General features: G+C 34.1%; 1 protein-coding gene across 7 annotated transcripts in view; it reads left to right on the top strand.

Moving 5' to 3' along the window:
- Positions 1-22,331, top strand: part of LOC132696948 (adenylate cyclase type 3) — an 88,980-nt gene that overhangs the window by 33,504 nt on the left and 33,145 nt on the right. For all 7 annotated transcript variants that reach the window (XM_060662122.1, XM_060662127.1, XM_060662125.1 and 4 more), the window contains exons 4-7: positions 9,499-9,648; positions 12,647-12,762; positions 13,258-13,369; positions 15,231-15,358. In XM_060662122.1, the coding sequence (XP_060518105.1) occupies positions 9,499-9,648; positions 12,647-12,762; positions 13,258-13,369; positions 15,231-15,358 (506 nt within the window). The remainder of the gene's footprint in view (positions 1-9,498; positions 9,649-12,646; positions 12,763-13,257; positions 13,370-15,230; positions 15,359-22,331) is intronic.

The following is a 22,331-nucleotide window of genomic DNA, read 5'->3' as shown; positions in this document are numbered from 1 at the left end:
CTCAAATAAACGAGATAGTCAGCCCGTAAAATACCAAACGAGGATAGCCTATGCTTTCAGATGCATAGAACCGATATTACTGAAAAGATGAGACGCCGTTAACCGTTGCATTTAATTAAATTACTTGACTGCCTCTGGTTTGAAGCTGACGAGAAGCTATGCAGAGATATTTTAAAATCGAACTATCGCGATACGTTAAGAATTCGTTACGTCATAACTCGAGATATTCAATTTCGAATTCCGGGGATTATTCCTTAACCAGAAATTCCGCATCCGTTAATTCGAAACGATAAACCAAAAACAAGATTCCCGCTATGGAGTTTCGCAATTTAAATTCCGACTTGTAATGATACCGCATCAAAGTTTTAGTTGAGGCAGTTGCTTTCGGATTACTCCGCGATGCATCAAAAAGGTTAAACATCCAAAGTTTTTTGATCTTTGTTGCTCGTTCGCTTCGTTATCGGATTAAATGAGGCGAACGTTTTATGCATGCGTTCCGTTTCTGCGTTGCTTTTTATAGTCCCATTCATTCTTACCTTGCGTGGTGGGCAGCTAGGGTAGGAAGAAATCCGCAATAGACCGGAGATCGACCAATTTAAAGTCACCAAATTCTTCAGCAGTTTTCATCAAATGTGTTCTGCAACAGGCTTCCAAAAAAGAAAGAAAACTAAACTACACCTCTTGGAGCCCGCAACACAAACCATAAAATTTTAAAAAGTTTTATTTGCTGACGCAATAGCTACCGAACTTAATATCGAAATGCAGCATTTATATAAATGCCTTTGTCAAGATAAACTAAAACTAAACAGCTCAAAAACCAAATGCATGACGGTTATTGGTTCTAAACTTTGTCAAAAATTCTATAACTGAGGTATTCGGACAAAGCAATTAAGTTAAAACTTACCTTATTTCAAAAGGACAAGGTTAGCATCTTCAGAATGCCTGTGTCCGATTCTCATACAAGATTCGTAAATTTGATCACATATCTACTAGCGCAGAGGATTCTCGCCGGCCAACATTAGACTAATGTTTTAAATCGCAGCTGTTAGTCTTAATTAAAAAATCATTATCTTTCCAACTTCTGATAACTGACAACTTTTTGACAAACTTACAACAAACTCCCTCTCCAACTGAGATCATTCGCGTCACTAACTTCATTCAAACAAAAACTTAAAATTGTATATACACATAGTGTTAATTTATATTTTCTTATCTCTTTTTTTTTAATTCACTCTATCACTGTTAAAATTATTAACAAAGTTTGTTCACAGTTTAATTCTACCACTTTGAATGAACGTCAATTTATTGCTATATTTTATTTTGTAAATAGTGTCATATGCTCCTTTTAAGGGGTTGCATGAGAGCAACTATGCTCGATGCCGCCGCCACAGTTATATATTTTGTAAATTATCTCCTTCGAAAACTAATAAAGGCTCTTTATTAATATTATTATTATAATTATTATTATATGCAGGGTCATAAAATTGAGTTTGTTCCCGAAATTAAATTCTTGGGAGTGAACTTAAGTCCACAGTTATGTCTTAGTAATAATGACGAATATGTATGAAAAAAGATTGGCAAGAAAATCAGCTTTTTAATAGTACATAGTGACTTTTATCTGCCTGATCCAACCTACCTGCACTGTGGTATCTATCTAAAATTATTTTCGGAAAGAAAATAAAATTATCATTCCTATAATTACAAATTCTACTTGTTCGGTACAACAATGAAAATACTACAAGGAAAGTTGTGTGATGAAAAAGTTGCAAGTGCAAAATATACTCTAACAATTGTTGTATGACATCCATGAAACGTACAGGTATTTCAAGGCATATTTCCAAAGCTTTCTAAAGAAAATGTAGCATAAATCAAAGTGCAAGCAGCGAAAAACTGTAACAAAAAGATGTTATCACGAGTTGAGAAAATATTTTAAATTTTCTTATTAGATTTAAGAAATACTTCCAAGTTTTTTTTTTATTTTAATCTTTTTATTAGTTGATACTGCACTATACAAATCCAGTACATATTTTTTTTAATCCGACTTTATTAACTTGCCAATGAACAACTTATCCTCAACAAAGTTTACCAAATATATGATTAAATTATATTAAAACTATTGTTATCAGGAAACAATCTTGCTAAATTTTCAAAGAAACTTCCGCAGGCTGCATCGGTTGTTGGTAAATCAAACTTGTTGATGTTTAGCCAATCATCTTGTTGACTTCTTCAACTCAAACTGGATCGCATTGTACTCTGCATAAGGCTCTTTCATATTCTTTTTGCTTAGTTGATATTTTTCGTCCTATTTCTCCATTCTTTGCAGCAAATGCTGTAAACCAATGGTATCTTAACGAAATTTTGTCTGTGATGGATCAAACATGTTAATAGACTTTTGAAAAAGTGATAAATCTGGTTTTAACATTATATTATATCTCTTAAGATCATTTGCTATGTGGTCAGTGAAAATTTGAATATAAGGAAGAACATCTTCTTGTCCTTGGAAAGTTGTGGCGAACGCTTAGTGTCCCTAATGTGGATATTATTAGAAAAAAGAGAAGACGTTGGGTGTTTTAATTCTAGAAATTCGAAATTGAATATCTGGAGTTATGACATAACGAATTCTTAAAGGATCGCTATTGTTCGATTTAAAATATCTTAGCATAGCTTCTCGCTAACTTCAAACGAGAGCCAGTAAAGTAATTTAAGCGCATCGGGTAACGACTTCATCGTTTCAGTAATATCGCTTCTTTGCATCTGAAAGCACAGGCTCCCCACGTTTGGTATTTTGCGGGCTGCCTATCTGGTTTATTCGAACTATTGAAATTCGATAATGGAGTTTTGGCAATTTTTTAATAAATGGAGACAATTTTTCAAAGTTCAAATCAATGCCGCTGATGATCAGATTATTTTTAAGCAAAGAGGGCAAATCGATATTGCCGACTCTGTAAGTCGATTTGAGTTGCAAATAGCGTTTATAATTATAACAATAAAATTCAAAGGAATGGATTTCAATTTACTACGCCATGCTTTGTAGTCGAGTTCGTATTATACTAAAACTTAAGAGTATGATCTAATGCATGTAAAAGTTTTACTTATTTACTATTACCAAATATTCTCGATTCCTCCTACTGATTGTTTGGTTCTTAAAAAATTTCAATATATTCTCGGATTTTTCTATGGTAGAATAATTGATTACATGCAAGAATTTTAGTTTTGATTTGAGCTTAGGTTTGATCTTAGGATTCAACTGTTAATGCATATATTTGTCATAGCATTAATGCCATTTCATGTTTTTTTAGCCAAGTTGATATTTTTTGTCCTGTGTGTGGTTTGAACATTATGTTTCTCAAGGACTTTTGAAATGTGATCCGTAATATTCTTTTTAAATATAGGTGAGAACCACAGTGGCATGGTTGGGTGGCTTTAAGACTCATTTTCTTTGGAAGGTTGTGGCAAAGTGCATTTTGTAATGAAACGCTTAATATCTATAATGTGCAAATTATTAACAGAAGAGCCGATATTAAGCGGTTTAATCCTGGATTCAGTAATTTGGGTTGAGATTGTTTTACGATTTTGTAAACAAGAGAGTTGATAACCGAGGATTTCTGAGCCGGATGGTGAAGTGACAATGCATTATGGTATCGGTCTGTATTTGTAGATTTTCCATTAAAAAAATAAGAATGCAAGATTTTTATTTGGTTTTTAATTCATATATATATATATATATATATATATATATATATATATATATATATATATATATATATATATATATATATATATATATATATATATATATATATATATATATATATATATATATATATATATATATATATATATATATATATATATATATATATATATATATATATATATATATATATATATATATATATATATATAGGGTTTTTTACAGCTGTCGCTGTCTCCCTTCTCTCAACCTACGCCTCCATCCATCTCTGTCTTGCCATTCATCTCCGATACCTCTTTTTTATTTTATTTTTGTATTTTTTGTTGATCACCCAGTTTTCCGCGACGTAAGTCATTACGCTCTGTACTATGGTGTTAAATATATGTGATTTGGTGTGTCGAGTGATGTGTCTATCCCAGAGTATTGGATTTAGTTGTCTGATACAGTTTCGCATCTGGCCTAGTCTACTGTTCATTTCTTCCTCTGTTGTCCCTTTTTGAGATATTATGAAACCTAAGTATTTGAAATTTTTGGTTCTCTATATTTGATGATTTTCATCGACTTGAAGGTAGTTTTCTCCATCTTCTGTTGTTGCCAGGTATTCCGTTTTCGCAAAATTTATTTCCATTCCATTTTTTCATATTCTTCCTTCAGTTTTCGTAACATGTAACTTAGGTCTTCTTCGTCTTGTGCGCGAAATTTAACGTGTAAAGACAGTCGCCTCTGATTGGAATTCCCATTTGTCCACATTTTTTCTTCCATGGTTTTAAGATCTCCTCTAGAAATATTTTAAACAATGTTGGTGATGTGGAGCATCCTTGTAGCAGCCCTTTTGTTGTTTTAAAGCTTTTTGAGAGTCTATCTTCGATTTTTATAGATATTTGGTTTCCTTCAAACATTTTTTTGACGGTCTCTATTAATTTTTGTGGCAATCCGACGGTCTTCGTTGCCTTCCATAGTATCCCCCTGGGTATGGTGTCGTATGCTTTTTTTAGGTCTACAAAGGCTAAGTGAACCGCTCTATTTTTAGCCATTTTCTTCTCTATCACTTGTTGTAATGTATATATGTGGTCTATACAAGATCGACCCGCCGTAAAACCTGTTTGTTTTTCTCCAATTTTGCCTTTTATTTCTATTTCTAGTTTTGCCTTTACGAGTTTTCCATATAGTCTTCCCATAGATAATATTACGCTAATTCCTCTGTAATTTTCGCAATTTTTACCGTCGCCTTTTTTGAATATCGATGTCATATATGCGGTTGTCCATTCTTTTGGTAGTTGTTCTCCATTTATTGCTTTTAATTGCTTTTAATTCAATTGTGGCAAAACTTATATAACATTATCTAATTGTGGCAACATATATAGCTAAGAAAATCTTGGAGGGATTCTTGATCACGTAGCGTTTCCATAATTTTGGTTTTAGATGGATGGCGTCAACCGCTTTCTTCTTAAACGCTTCCATAAATATATTTGCGTGGACTGTGGTATTGGTGATAATGGAGAACTCATAACTCATATTTGATTATAAACATGCTCATTTGCTCAAACAGTATATAAGCAAGTACAAAGCGGAATGCGAGCCAGCTTCAGGTAAACTCATTGTCGATTTACCAAATACTGAGGCAGAATAAATCCAGAAGATCAGTAAATAGAATTTTGGTAAACTTCATAATGAGTTACGAAATAGTAATTTAAACAAGGAAAAGTTCATACGAGACACCTTAGTAGATAAATGAAACTAAAACTCGTATAAACGGAAAAGAAAAAAACAATTTTCCGATAAATAACTTCCCTCATTTCTCTACTATTAGCATCGATTTTTCCATTATTTTCCGATTTTTCGCGTTCGGCAAGTGGCGACGATGTCAGTTATGAGCGTTTAATAACTAACAATAGAACGAACTCCAATAAAATTGCCAGTATTCCCACTTGTGCATGCCCATTGTTTTAACTTGTCGCCATATTGATTAGATCGGTGGGAGCCGTATAAAATATTCTGTTATTGATTGCGAGTTGAACTTCGGGTCCGGTACCGAATTTCGAATGATATTTTTGGCACTGGAATGCTTTAAACCGTTATCGTTTTACTTAGAAATATTAAAACATGGCCGCTATGCTATTTCAATCAAAAGAGATCGTATCGAGTCCCACATCCGGATGATATTTCACGCAAAAACATCTGTTCCGGGTTTCCTTTCACAGACAACCCTTAACTTTGTCTCGTTCGCAATATTATCTCTGCCCAATTTATTTGAATATGGCGTTCGGGGTGTCTTATCTCGGCGAATGACTTTTCTGCGTGGTGACGAGTATGACACGGTATATACGACTTCTCCGCTTTGTGTCGATGTTTTATCGGCAGTAGAAACCTAAATTTTGAAAATTCAACCTGCATAATATCCGAGCGAAAAGTGTTTCATTATTGTGGCCCTGCTGATCTACTCCAAGTTTATCTGCTTACTTTTCTTGACTCAGATTGGCGATGGAAATACGCGAAACCCACGCAACCCCAATGATCAGCCCATTTTGATTTGTTGCCTCCTTTTTTGTTGAAAAATCATGTATATGACAACTTTGGAGAAAAAATAGCGGTTCTGTTTTCTAAACCGGTCATATATTTCGTCTCTTTCTTTGGATTCCAACATCAACATTAGATTTAACGTTAGTAAAGAAAAAATTTTAAATAGTTTGGACTTTTTCTTATAGGGGCATCTTAAAAGTCTGGTTTATCGCACCCCAGGCTAACACTGCAGAAGACCTGAAGGATTGTATAAGAGCTTCCTGCTATTTAATAAGAAACACTGGAGGTATTGCGATATTTTGACCACCGTTTTCGAGACATTAGGAGACACTTACCGGAATCCCGGCGTCAAATACTTTAAAAAAGGTATTAAAAAATGAAATCTGGTCTCCTCGTCGTAGGTGCCGTCTCTGCTGAGGATGGCGATCATCATGATTTCTTTTTTCCATCTATACCCTTACAGTATTAGTTTTAGCTGTTGAAATAGTAGTTTTCTTGCTTTTTGCTGTGGTATTAATACTTCTACATAATTGTTTTAGTAGTCCAGTTTGTTACATTTCAAATGTTTCCAGCCTCCTGAGATCCTGTTGCTTTAGAGTCCAAACCTCTTATCCATACACACAGCACTTCAATGTTTTCAGTACTTTATTTTTCTCCAATGACCGATAATTATATATATATGGTATATGTAGCTCTCGATATGTTGAACAGTGGTTTCAACATTTACTTGTTGTTCTTGCGGAGCCAAACTGAACATCAAGGTCTTGGTCTTTGAGGTATTGATTGTGGCTGTGTTCCATAAATCTATATATCAACGTTTGTAACTATCATCAAGGATGTTTCGATTTGAGCATATTTGAGATTATTGATCACAACGCAGTTTATTTTTGCTGTAATGAATAACAGCATGTAGGGGAGCCATCTTTTTCGCAAACATCTTCCTTTCTGAGTATATATTTGATAAAATATCCTATAAACTTTTGGTGTATTGCTGGTGGAAATCGTTAGCCTTTTCAAAACCTCGTTGTCTTTGACACTATTATTCGTCAGATATGAGAATGGACTCAGGCAAAAAGTGTAGCTAATGAACAACAATGATTCTCAAGAAATGAAATTACTCGTACCGAGATGTATGATTTTAGAAATACTGCAAAATAAACTGTGTACTCCAGTATTTTGAAGTGGTTAATGAATATTCTAGTGATAATGTGTATTGCTAAACAGAAGAAAAAACAATTTATGAAATATTACGAAATACTAGAGAAAGATTTTTAAAGATTGCCAAACCTATTTCGAGAGAAATCAACTTACCCATAATATAAAGAAAACTAATACAGTGTTGTTTACAACTAAACTTTGTGTGAAGAGCTTTACAAAGTGTGTGTTAAATTTGGGAGCAGTTTTAATTTCAATAACGTTTGAAGCCCGTTTATTTTTTGTGTACAGATGGAATGTCAACAATTAAGAGACGATTTTTGAGTCTATTTGAAAATTAAAACTTCATATGAACATATGTCCTAAACGTCTTAACTTTTGAGATACAAGGTGGTGAAGTTTTCAAAAATAAAATATATTTTTTTAATCTGTAATACCACTTTAGATATTTTAATGAAATTTGGCACACATGTACTACATATCAAGAAGCATTATTTTTTAAAATACACCATTTTTTTTTTAAATACACCAGTAGCGGGCGTATGGAATTTCACATGTCCATTTTGACAGACATTGATAATACGCCATTGATTTCTCTTAAAATAAAAATTATTCTTACAAACTCCAATCATTTCTAAAGAAATAAATAAAAACTGCGCATTATTATTTCTTTCTATAATATTTCCTCAATAACCACATTTGAGCCAATGAAAACCCGCATGCAGCTGTAGAATTTAAACTTCAAGAACAGTTTTCGATAAACGTTTGGGCCGGAATGGTTGAAAATTATTAAATTGTGCCCTTTGTGCTGTCAGAAGTGCTAAATGGCCATAATAATCGCCGGTTTTTAGAAGAGCATTGGCGAATATTGCTATTTGATGAGCAACACGTGATTCATGCACGACGGCGCTTCTTCTCACTTTAGTGTTGTGGTAAGAGCATATTGAAATCACACAGGTCGCTGTGGAGTTCAACCCCCCAGGTCCCCAGATTTAAATAATTTGGAATTTTTCTTATGGTGGCATCTTAAAAGTTTGGTTAGTGGAGTGCGATAATCCAGTTAACAATATAAAGCTGAAGGATTGTATAAGAGCTTCCTGCGATTTAATAATAAACACTGGAGGTATACTTCGAAGAGTGCGCGGCAATATGAGGAAAAGACCTCAATCTTGTATCCTTCAAGGTGGAGAACACTATCAACAACTTATCTAGTTTCTATGTTCTACTTTTTTTTACAAAGGGTGTTATTTATTTATTAAAAGACAATTTTGTTAAAAATAATAATAATATAATAATAATAATAATAATAAATAGTAGGTAGTGTTTTTTTAAAATAAGAATCGTTTATTATTTATTTTGTTGTTAGGTTATATTATTTCATTAAAACTGTGAAAGTAACAAGAATACTCTTCTAATATTTTTTTTTTCTGAAGGACACTAGTTGGTAACTAAAAACTCGACATTGCAGTGGCGACCTAACTAACCAAAATATTATTTGTTCATATAGCGTCACTGGCGCGCCACTGATTTCCTTAAAGAAATAATGACACTTGCAACAAATTTTTCTGCACGTTGGCATATTCATGATATTGTTATGACCATGAAGAGAAGAGGTTTTAATTTTTTTAAGCGAAAACCGTACATCAGATCAAAAAAAATCAAGAAATTAAATTTCTTTAGAAATGATTGGGCATCGCCATAATTTTTATTTTAAGAGAAATCAGTGGCGTAGCTACATGAATGTCTACCAAAATAAACATGTGAAATTCCGAATGCCCGCAACTGGTGTATTTAAGAAAATGCCTCTTGGATCATCTGTGCTAAATTTCATTAAAATATTTAAAGTGGTATCACAGATATCTCAAAATTAAGACCTTTATTACATATGTTCATATTATGTTTTAATTTTAAAATGAACCCAAAAATCAAACCCTTAATTATTGACACTCAATTAGAAAACGCCCTGTATATATGATCCAAATATACACAAAACAAATGGACACTTGGAGAATTACAATACACGAACTATAACATAAACTTTATTTTAATTTTGAGTTTGGTGGCAACTTTCTGAGATTCAAGGAGACCCGCATATACAGAATCGATTACGTCTGCTATTTTATTTCCAGCATGTTGCAAACGTGGTTTTATTGATAACCTCCAATATCCTCGGTCTTACGTCCTACCTTCTGGAGGACAAACAGCAGAGGCGTGCTTTCTTGGAAACGAGACAATCCTTAGAAGTTAAGCTCGTCATTGAAGAACAAAGTGCCGAACAAGTAAGTGGATGATTGAAATTCCAAATTACTGTAGTTATTTAAATTGGTTTCGCTAACCGCCGCCGCCCCGACTAATTATCCCCTCTTTAAGGATAATACCTAGATATACATAATCAGAAGCCGACGCCGACCGGTTGAAGGGATTAATTAAAATTAACTTTGATCACCTTTTACTAACTTTAATTGATTTTAAACGTCCTCCGGTTTAACGTGTTTATCTTCTTAAATCCGCCAAAAGCTTTGCGTAAAATGGGCTTTCCATTGAAATTTTCATCAAATATGATCCAGGCGATTGGTTTAAATTGCTGGGGGCACCTTTAAAATTAATCACAAAACTCTCGAACCTACATTACTTTCTGTTAAACTTTATATTTTGGAGGATACGGATGAATTTTTCGAGATATCGTATCTTCCCACGCGTGTATGAATTTGACCCTAATTTCCGAACAAAAGGTATTTTTAGGATCCCTTCAGCAACTTTTTGGGCAAGAGGTTTGAAGCGAAAAAGTAATGTTGGCATAAATTTATTGTCCTTCGATATACAATAGCCACGGGATTGCCATGTTTTTGTTGTTTGATTGGGGTTCCCTTGAAAGCTGGAATTTTTTTATGGTAACACAAATAGTTATTCTGCGTGTTTTTGAAGTGACTAAACTTGGGGTATTGTATAGTGCTGTCTTCTAAATGATGTCAGAATATTTAAGAACCTGATTACTACACCTAAACGATTTAAAGAAATTAAATGAAATAAATAATTAAAGATAAAATAACTGATAAAAATTAATTGAATCAACAACACAGTGATTTTGATGTTCGATATTGATGTTGATTTTTGGGGGCTCTTCTTCCAAAAGACACTATATTTTTGCTCTATCACGTCATCTTTTTTATAGCACTCTATATCTTAAAAATGTTATTCCATTAATATACATACCTATGACATGAATATGCTTGTTCCATGTTAGGCATGATATATCTAAATTAATTGATTTTTATGAAATTAAATGTGATTTGGCAACACTGGGTAATATTAGATTTTTCTGCAGTTGGCGCAGAAGCGTCAATTCGGCGTTGTGACCTGCTTATGCGCAGTTTCGTTGTATTAGTTGTCGTGCTACTGTTGTTGGGTATTTCCAGTGGTTCTAGAACATATAAATATCAAAATAAGACGTTGTGTGAACAATCCAAATAACTTTTGTTATATCTGTGGTAGTTATGTTGTAGTAAAACAAAGGCAAACTATAAGTCCTTTGATGAAAAATGTATACGACGCTTATTTTGGAGTAAAAATTGGCGGCCAACACAAGTCCTGGGCTCCTCATACTGTTCGTTTTTTTTGCGTTGAATCATTAAGAAACTGACAAGAAGATAGAAAGGTAGGTTTAAGCTTTGGTATTCCTATGTTATGGCGTGAGCCTAGGAATCACAGTGATGATTGTTATTTTTGTTCGTGTAATATTTAATGATTCAACAGAAAAAATAAGAAAAAATAGTGTGACTCTGCTATTAGGTCAGTTCCTCGTGCACCAGATATACCAACACCTACCACCCCAAAGGAACTAGAAAATGTCATATCGTCAGAACCAGAGGAATCTAATTCCCGCCTAGATGACTCACACTTCACAACAGATTTCAGAAAATTTAACCAAAGCGAATTAAATGATTTAATTAGAGATTTGCACCTTCCAAATAATGCATCCGAATTGTTAGCGTCTAGACTTCGTGACAAGCAAGCAAAAGAGTTATGTCAATATTTTACTCAGTAAGGACCGTTAATGTATTGCATCATTATTCCTGACTTACAAAATTAGGAAATGTGCTGTACATCTTGACTCAAGTAAGCGTGTAGTTTAAAAGGCGTTGTATGACACAATGGTAACGAACTAGTCCCGGTTCTCATTACACATTCGGTACATTTAAAAGAAACGTATGAAAATTTAGGACTTCTTTCGAAGAAAATAAACTACCAAGAACATGAGTGGATTGTGGTGACCTTAAAGTGCTTTGCATGCTCCTAGGACAACAGGGGGATTATACAAAATTTCCATGCTTTATTTGTGATTGGGATAGTTGGGCAAGAGATAGACATTCGACTCAACAATAAATGCCCTCTAGAACAAACCCTACACCTGGTAGCAAAAATGTATTAAGAGATAGCTTAGTTGACCCCAAAAAAGTTTTACTGGCTTGATGAGGCAGTTTGTTAAAACCCTAGACAAAAATGGGCAGTGTTTCAAATATTTGTGCAAGAAATTTCAACCATATCTGACACCAAGATAAAAAAAGATATTTTTGGTTGGGTCGCAGATAAGAACATTATGCAAATGCTAGGATTTTCAAAAAACACTGACCAATGTCGAGAAAAACGCCTAGGTTTCATTTAAAGAAGTAATTGATTAGTTTCTTGGGAACTCTAAGGACGAAAACTACGAAAGTGCTGTTCAAAATATGTTACAACACTGTCATTGTCTGGGTTTGGAAGTTCAGTTAGTGAAGAACAGGGATAGAGGCTTCACCAGAACATTTAAGGAAATGGAACGGCCATATCAAGGCAGATAAAAACACACAGCCGGAAAACGCAGACGTGATTTCGCTTAGAAAAGTCTGAGTAAAGTTTTTTATTTTGAAATTTCGCTATTATTTTCGTTTAATATCTGCAAAAAAACCTTACGTGATACAAATAGATGCATTGAATTTTTGAAATCAGCCTACCTAAATTATATAAAATCAGTTCTGCCAAAAAGTTTAATTTTGTATACCTGTGTAAACATAAAGAAAGTCGAAGAAATATGCACATCTGAAATGAAGGATCTGTTTGTTGAGCCATTGAAAACAAAGTATTAATTTTAAACAGTACGAGAGAGTCGGAAAGAAGTTTTATTCGATGCAATTTTAATAAAGACAAACTTCCTAAAAAACGGAAACAAACATTTTGAGTGAGAATGCAAATGTACAAGTTAATTAATGTTAATTTGCTCATTGTTTGACATTTTTCTAGGAACGGTTGTTGCTGTCTGTCCTGCCGGAACACGTTGCGGTCCAAATGAGGCAGGACCTCGACCAAGCCGACAGTCAGTTTAAGAAAATTTACATGAGTCGGCATGAAAATGTCAGGTAAATTTGCAACTAGAATTTTTCCGGGATGCCGCATTTACATAGAACACTGGCTTGATTATTTTAGTGACCAAATTGCCTGGAACAGAAAGAAATAACCATTTTATTTCATAATTTTCGCGAGTGACATTCAGCCTAAAACTCAAATTCAAACTAAAACTCCATAAAGTGCTTTTCAACACAAACTTTTCAAACTTACAGTTAATTGATCGATGCTTCTTTCTGTCGATAACTTTTAAGGTCGCGTTTCCAATACTAGAAAGTGTCCTCAACGACCTAGATCTGGATAAAATATGTCAATAAAAAAACTAGTGTCAATTGCAAATCTATGAATAAAATTGTGATATTTTGAGGGGCAATATAAAATTTAAAAAAATTAAGTCATAAAATCTTGGCGTTGTCGAAAAATTTCAGAAGCTCGTTCGAGTGTTCGGTGAATAATTCATGTTCCCTATTTGACGATGCAATGAATGAATGGAAGATTTTTTGTTCTAGCATTCTGTATGCCGACATCGTGGGGTTTACCGCCATCTCGTCCACCTATTCCGCACAAGAGCTCGTGAAAATGCTGAATGAATTATTTGCACGCTTCGACAAGCTCGCAGAGGTAATAAAGGTTTGGTAGTTTGTTATATAAATGATCCAATATTAGTCGCGTTATTTATGAAGTGTTGGATATTTCATTGCGGATTCTCCGATATTCAGTTTACGTGGTGAATTAGTTCGCAGCAGGGTGATGATAGATCGTTTTGCGAAGCTGTCCGTAGCACAGTAGTAGTTTAAATAATTAAGCTAACTTTTCAAATCAAATAATATCATCTGTAAACACTGCTTATGAAGGGAGATTCGGCATCGACAGAAATACGAAAATCTGTAACTAGTTAGTTAAAATTATAAATAATATGCTTAAAATGTGGACAAAAGAGTAAATTAAGCCACTTCGGTTTGGGAGCAATCGGATGTCTTCGGAGATTTTACTGCACGACTTGAATTTTGACGTTTGACAGTTCTGGCAAGTGTAAATAAAAATATACCCAAACACCAACGGTCGTAGAAAAAGTATAGTGTGCAACACGTTTGGGAATGGCATATTATGCAACAAGTAAACGGATCCATGGGAAGCACACTTGGTAAAGTAACGCTTTCCGCACGCTTGATCGGTGTATCATTAGATATTTTACAAGTCATTATCGCTCCTCTCGTGCCAAATAAACTCGTGACCCAAATGTGTGGTAAACTTGTTGCATAATGTACTATTACAAGTGCATAACAGAGCCGATAACAACATATGGTGCCAAAACTTTTAAATTAATTCAAAAGGGATAACAAAAATAAATGGACTTTTTTAGAAGTTCAAGTAGGGGTTAAAGAATGGAACATATAGCATATAACAATGACGACAAATAAATGACACGACAAAGATTGAATTAAAGGTCAGGCGCATGAGACGAGAAAGGTTACTATGCCTAGCTGCGGAATATTATCAACTGAACAGAAAAAAAAGAAGAATACCAGCACATACATGTGGGGATTGAGGAAGCTATGATAAGGAAAGGCCCAAGAAAAAACAATTGGCATGACAAAAACTTACGGCGAATCAAATATTTTGTGACCTTGCCCTTTTTTATAAATTAATTTACTTTGCTTTAATTTTAAAACATCATGTAACTTCACCAAGTTCAAATATTCAAGCATTTTAGTATCAACCCTCATACCAAAATTAATCAGAGTTTTCATAATTTCAGCAACCGTAGTTTTGAAATCCTTTGTACCTTTTCAATTTTCAGTATACCTTTTATTTGATTGATGCTTGCAGAACAGGCAAAAGAGGTTGGTTGCGCATCAAATTGGAATCGTTTTTTATTATCTAAATATACTCACGGCCAGTCTAAAAGCAATTTCGAGTGTGCCAGATTTTAGAACCCGGCAGATTGACTTTCGTCTAGAATAATTGACAGAGCTTGGTTGCTACAATCCAATTACATATTTGATTTACCATTTTGCCGATAGGATTACTTTTTAGGGGTACTACCCCTAAAAAATAATCTCCCTATACATTGTAAGTCAATCGGCATGTTGGAAGAAGTAAGGTCTAAAAAAAATCATGAAACTATAACACCGCAATGTTTATAGGAAAAAAGAGTATTATATCAACCTGAAAAATATATGCTCTTATAAGTGAAGTTTGAAACACACCCTATTAAATTCTGTAGCTGGAGTCGGCTATTGCTTCATTCACAAATAAGCGTTAATAAATCAGAAGTGAAATTGTGTAAATCAATAATAACGAGACGGTCCTCTTTTTGATCCGTTTTCATTTTGTGTAAAAAGTAAAGATTATAGAATTTTCCCCTCAACGAAAAAAATAACATACCGATTCTAAACAGTTATTTTAGAGTTATTTTAACCGAACGGCTGCTAGTAGACATCAATATCATTTTAGTTTTATAGTTAGTTTTTTTTTTCAGAAATATCATCAGCTGCGGATAAAAATACTAGGCGACTGCTACTATTGCATCAGCGGTGCCCCAGTGGAGCGTCCCGACCACGCTGTCCTCTGCGTTCATATGGGTCTGTCGATGGTAAAAGCTATCAAGTAAGCAATCGATTTTATTTCATTTCGTTGGCCCGTTGCACTCTATAATAGTGCAAAAGCGATTAAATTCTTAATTGAATCGACACGTCTGATGTGTGGAAACGAGTGCGTCATTAAAGAGAACTGTAAAAACTCGCGTCGACATTGGCATTGCGACCAGTTAAAAACATTGCAAAGCTTTTGATAGTTGCGGAACAACCTAATATGACCGGTGATTTATTGCTGCCGATGAAGAGATTTTAATTTACGTCAACTGAAGAACTACTTCTAGAAATAACAACTTCAACAAACCAAAAAAGATTAAAGTTCGCTTCTTTAAATTGTTAACAAAAGTGCTTGAAATTTTGCCCACTTTTATCTATGTTTCATGGATTTTTAATCTCAATACCTTCATGTCTGTGTACTACATAGCAATTTCGTTATATACTCCCACAAAGCCTATGTTTATTGTTTGATATACATAAATTTCCAACATGTTCTGCTATGATGGCAATTTTTATTAGCGAACTAAATTATTTGAGAAATAATTTAAAGGATTCACGCAAAACTATTCTCAACAAGGTATAATACAGCAAATAAGGGTTTCCTTATTTTTTGTCATAAAGTTTCTTATATTTCGCAAACCGTTAAACTTAGATGTATAGTTGAAGTAGGATTAAAATATGAAGCAATAGGTATTTTTTAAAAAAAGTTAACTACTACATATCTTACAGTTTTTGCAATTAACTTTTTGTTGCACATTGTACATCTTCTACTATAAGGTTTGTAGAAAATCAAAGTATTTTATTTATGTGTATGTTTTAAAACGTAAAAAAAAAGCTTCTTTCAAAATTTTATCTTGTACGGTTGTGTGTAAAAATGGCGGTTATATTCGAATTGATATTAAATTTCCTCAAGTCGTGTTATTCCTCGTTTTATACTGATTGAAATTCAAATGTAGCGTCAGATGGGAAGCCGCCAACCAGACAGATCGTGAGTTGAAATTTGTGATATATTCAGTTTTTCAATATTGCCGCGGGAGATATTTTTAAATCGACGACGTATAATGCTTTTATTTTTTCTTAACGGTCTTAAAGCTAAAAAAAATGATGGACTCGTATTCCCCATGTAAAGTTAAATTTATGGTGCAATGAGTTAAGTAAAATGTTTTAATTTTCTTGAGTGCAATGGCCCGGAATCAAAATGAAATTCTCGTTGATACTTGAGACGGCTTCAAAAATTTAGCGCTTCCTCTAACGCCGTCTCCATTTTAATTAATTACTTCGAGTTCCGAACCAGCCATTTTTTTTATTGCGGCAGAAAATGCCTAACGCCGGAATAATATCGCATCGATGTACGCTTTGGTACTATCCACATGATTAAAAAAATATTTGCCAGAGTAATTAAATTGAACTTTCATTTTCACCCCTAGATTGTATGTAAAATATTTAGTAAGTATTAAAAATTTTGTTTAAAGAATTTCATTCATTTGCATATCCGCTCCTGGATATTGTTATATATTTTCAAAGACACTTGTCATAGGAATTATATTTTATTTCTTTATAAACATTAAGCACAAAAATATATAAGACAATTTCTCCATATCCAGGCAATAAAGTTTATAACATTAAAATTGAAATACTTCGAATAAATTGTGTTTACTTCATTATATAGAGTTTAGAAGCAAGCTCTTATATTTAACAAGAAAAGAAAAGTAATTTACAATTAAACAATAATTGTTTCTGCCACAGAAAGTTTACGATTTATTTGAATTATAAAAGGCAATTTTAATCCTTTATTTAGGTTTGGTTTCTCACAGAAAGGTTCGTATTTCGTGTAATTTAGTTAGGTTGTTTCAATTTTGTATAGACTTGGCTGGTTTAGCTTCTTTCATACCGAAATTGATTTTGAAATTGACAATTAATTGTAAATATTTTCCACAAGAATGAAATTTTGTTTGTATTAATACAAAAGAACAAATATTTATTAATGAAATTTCAGTGTTTTTTTGGCCCTTCCTTTGTTCGGGCGACAACAAGTTTTTCCATTGTTTTTGATGGGAGTCTTTTTATTTTCTGGATATTGCTCAAAATGTTTCATACCTCAAATGGCGACGCTTTCTAGTAGATTTCCCAGTGTGGGCACCGTCGTCTGCTTTATTGATTACTGTTCCAACGAAACCCTTCAATCATTTCAAAGTTAATTGGACAGCAGCCCAAGAGCTTCTTCCAATTACGGTTTTTTTTCTTCTTAGAGAAATTAAAATAATTTAACAATGCCCATACAGGAAAGTAAAATAATAATAGAATTGAAGAAAAAATTAATGATAATGGTAGAAAACTTATAGAAGTGTCGCAAACCAATGAATTAAAAATTACTAATGAGTTCATAAAGATATTCACCGTTACACCTGGGTGAAACCAACTCGGAATCTTAAATCTATTATTTTATTTACTATTTTGTTATCAGGCATAAAATTGGCATCCTGATAAATTATGTCAGATTCTTAAGAGGAGCTTTTTGTGGTGGTCCTGATCACTTTCTATTTAGGGCCCTAGTGTTCTTGTCTCCAAAATATCATAAACAAGATTGCTTTCAAAAAATCGTTGCTGGGCGGGGCAAGTTCGTCGCAAATCAGCTTTTTATTAAAAAAAAAAGGCGCTTCGCTTATTCTTGTCTTAGAGGGACGCATTGTTTTTCTATCGTGATCCTGCGGACCACTCTGGTACTTTCGCAAAATCGATGTTATTTTATTGTGAATACATCCCGCATAAAGTGTCCTTCATATCTCGTCGAACTTCAAAGTTACGCCAAACTTCAGTAAATATTAAAAATTGTACTGATAATTGCAATTTAAAATTATATTTTTTCAAATATCTCGCGCCCCCTGTATTATAGATGAAACTTTAAACTCTATCTTGACACAGTTTACGATACTGTTCATATCAATTATCACATCTTTAAAATTTTGTCCTTTATCGCCAATAATTCACCTATTCACCAGAAACCATGCAGTACTTGGTAATAGTAAATGACGTCATCGCGTCTAGATTGAGGGCGAGAAATGATGAATTTCATTTGGAATTTTTCAAAAATACAACAATTGTAGCCCTTGATACGGCCTACAACACTGTTTGAACGGATTAGCTATTGTTTGTATGAATTTTGAATTACGGTTAATAATTTACTCTCTAAAAAAACAATTTTCAGGGTCTTTTAGATTTTTGTCCATTACTAAAACACCTTGTGTATAATCGAAAAAATGCGTGAAACAAAAGTTATAGCGCCGGGTCTCCCACGTGTTACGGATGTAAAATTTTTCCCATCGGATGAATGGCTTTGGAGTAAAAAATGTTTTTTGGATATAACCACAAAAAAAATTCAAAAATTACAAAAAAAAATACTTCGCGTTATTTTATTGCTCCCAATTTAAAGAGTCTAAATGCGGGTCCAGACTTCTACCTCTCTCCCAAGTCTGAAGTGGGTAGCTACAAATTTGGAGTACTTATTATGTTTTTTAATATTACACGGAATATCGCGAACACCCTGCACAATACTTAAAAACCGTAAATAGAAAAGTTTAAGCTGTCTATATGGGCTATTTCGTCGTGTAAAAGAAACTGACATCTAAAACAAAGATTTGAAATTATTGCTAATTTTCAATAATCACCCTGCATATCTTTGAAAAATTGTCTAGAATAAAAGTTTATGGAGTTGTTTTGCTATGCGTCTTCTGGTTCAAGAATTTTTTCGATCTTGTAAACCGTTTTTGAAAAATGGTCTTTTTTGTAGACCCTCTGTCAGGGGGCAAAGCTGCGTATATGTGCCAAATATGAAGTCGATCGCTTCACATTTCCGACACTTATCGTGTTTCATAGCAAGGTCCAAAAAACAGTCGAAAATCATGAAAAAAAGATGGATACCGGCATCGGATCAGGGCCATTTCTTATAAGCTTATGTGCCTCGTGGAGGGTTAAAAAAGAAGAAAATTTCAATTTGTAAAAAAAAATTCAAACATTTTTAAAAAACACTTGGTAAAATTGGATTGCGCCCAATTTCTACCGTTTAAATGTGGACCACACGAAAAATATAATCTTAAGTACAAAATATCTATTCCAAAAAAGAATCGTCGAAAAGTTGTCTAAGAATTACCAAGAACTCACACATGAAGTTTATAACAACATAACAACCGAGTGACTGCCGGTATAAGCAGTCCCCCTTTTTGATGTTCAACAGCTTCGGGTGGAGGAGCTATCAAGAGGTAGGGCCATCTCTGGTCCATGGATTGAGAAATCGGTCCAAAAAGCGGATGAACCAACACGGTCAACGGCATGAGAATGCAGAAGGCAAGGGGAACCCACTGCATTAAAGATCATATCGATTCTCCCTAGTACAAATCATCATGGCTGAAAACAACAAACAAACGGCCCTCAGTCCCCGGCAGATCTTAAATGATCAGTGCGAAGAATCCCCGGGTCAGCTATGAGAATTGGTACATGGAATGTACGCAGTTTATAAGAACCTGGAAAAATACATAATGTTATCCAGGAGATGCAAAGGTTAGATCTAAGCATCCTAGGAATCAGTGACAGCCGAATTCTGGACAACAATCAATTAGTCAACGGCACCATTTATTACTCAGGAAGTGATGACACCCACCATAGATATGGAGTTGCGATCGTGGTATCCAGAGAAATCAATAAATCAGTAATAAACTTTACCCCTATATCAGACCGAGCCATGTTACTCCAACTTCAAACGTATCATTGCAAATTAAACATAATTCAAACATACGCCCCGACAGCAGATAAATCTGACGAAGACATTGAGGAATTCTACAACGAGATTAATAACATCATACAATCTCTAAAATCAAGGGACATAACACTAGTATTAGGGGACTTCAATGCCAAGATTGGCAGAGGTAGATTTGACAAACATGTGGGAGAATATGGACTTGGTAGGAGAAACGAAAGAGGTGATAGACTGCTGCAATTTTGCCAAGAAAACGATTTTATTATATCGAATACGTTCTTCAAACTTCCAAACCGCCGTTTGTACACCTGGAAATCTCCGCAAGACAACAAACAAAATATAGTGAGGAACCAAATTGACTACATCTTGATAGATATAGGAATGTAATCAAATCAGTTAAAACCTACCCAGGGGCAAATGTCTTATCGGACCATAATCCACTAATAGCCCGGTTTTTAATAACACTTAAAAAACAACGAGTAATACCAACAACAAATTGTATAGACGTATCGTAAAATGCATTAATTGAGCCGAGCAAGACCATTCTGACAAAACAGAAAATAGGGAAAAAACAGGAATGGATGAATCCAGAAATTTTGAATTTGATGAACGAACGACGTGGTGTAAAAGACAACAACCAAGCATATAAGAATATTCAGAAAGAAATCCGATCACAGATAAGAGAAGCCAAAGAGGCATTCTACAAAAGAAAATGCGACGAAATAGAAGCCCATCAAGAAAAGCACGACAGCTTCAATGTTCACAAGAAAGTAAAAGAACTGGCAGGGTTACAGAAAAAAAGACAACCGTCAATACTCACTGACCAGAATGGCAAAATTATTATGGAAATGGAAGAAAAACTAAGGACATGGAAGAATTACATATCAGAATTATTCGATGATGAGAGAGTAACAGAACAAGAAAACAGTGGACCGGAAATAACTAAAGAAGAGGTCATCCATGCTATAAAAATCACAAAAGATGGAAAAGCTGCAGGGCCTGATGAGTTACCCTCTGAAATTCTCAAATTGATAGAAGAGGAAAACATACACAGTCTAACAGATCTGTTCTACACCATATACAAAACAGGTATTATACCCAGGGAATGGTTGCTATCAGCGTTCGTCACTATCCCAAAAAAACATAATGCAAAGCAATGCACAGACTTTCGAACAATCAGTCTAATGAGTCATATGCTAAAAATATTTCTGAAAGTGATACATCACAGGATATACAAAACATTAGAACAAGATATCAGCGAGACTCAATTGGGTTTCCGAGGTGGCTTAGGCACAAGAGAAGTAATATTTGCCTTGAACGTTCTCGCCCAACGATGTATGGATATGAATCAGGATCTTTATATATGTTTCATTGATTACAACAAAGCCTTCGATAGGGTCCGACACGAACAACTTATCCAGCTTCTGAAAGAGAAGAACTTAGACACCAGAGATATAAAAATTATTACGAATCTTTATTTTAATCAAAAAGCAGTGGTAAAAATAGAAGGGAATAACACCGAAGAAATAGAAATCCGTCGAGGCGTTAGGCAGGGGTGCGTGCTATCACCGATGTTATTTAACCTTTACTCAGAGGAAATAATGAAACGAGCATTGGACGATGAAACGAAAGGACTAAAAATTAACGGAGTGCCTATCAACAATATAAGATATGCGGATGATACGATCCCGATAGCTACCAACCTAAACGAATTACAGATTGCAGTAGACAAAGTTAATACATCGAGTGAAGAGTTCGGACTGTCACTAAACGTAAAAAAGACTAAATTTATGATAATATCAAAAACAGCACAAAACAATTCACAAATTCATATAAATAACCACTCCATAGAAAAAGTTGACAGTTATAAATACTTAGGTACAATTGTAAATAAAAATAACGACTGCTCTGAAGAAATCAAAACTAGAATAGGACAGGCGGGAACAACATTTGTGAAAATGAAAAGAGTGCTCTGTGGCAGCAATCTCAGCTTGGATTTAAATATCAGAATGGTGCGATGCTATGTTTTGTCGGTACTGCACTATGGTGTAGAGGCTTGGACTCTGAAGAAACTGGACATAAGGAAACTGGAGGCGTTCGAAATGTGGTTGTACCGTAGAATACTTAAGGTAAAATGGACCGATAAAGTGACCAACATGGAAATCCTGAAAAGAATAAAAAAGGAAAAAGAAATTATCATTACGGTAAAAAAGCGTAAACTTCAGTACCTTGGACACGT

Source organism: Cylas formicarius, unplaced genomic scaffold (assembly GCF_029955315.1).
Source record: "Cylas formicarius isolate icCylForm1 unplaced genomic scaffold, icCylForm1.1 PGA_scaffold_1__22_contigs__length_36826433, whole genome shotgun sequence".
Classification (NCBI taxonomy): Eukaryota; Metazoa; Arthropoda; class Insecta; order Coleoptera; family Brentidae; genus Cylas; species Cylas formicarius.
This window is presented reverse-complemented; position numbering and strand designations above follow the sequence as displayed.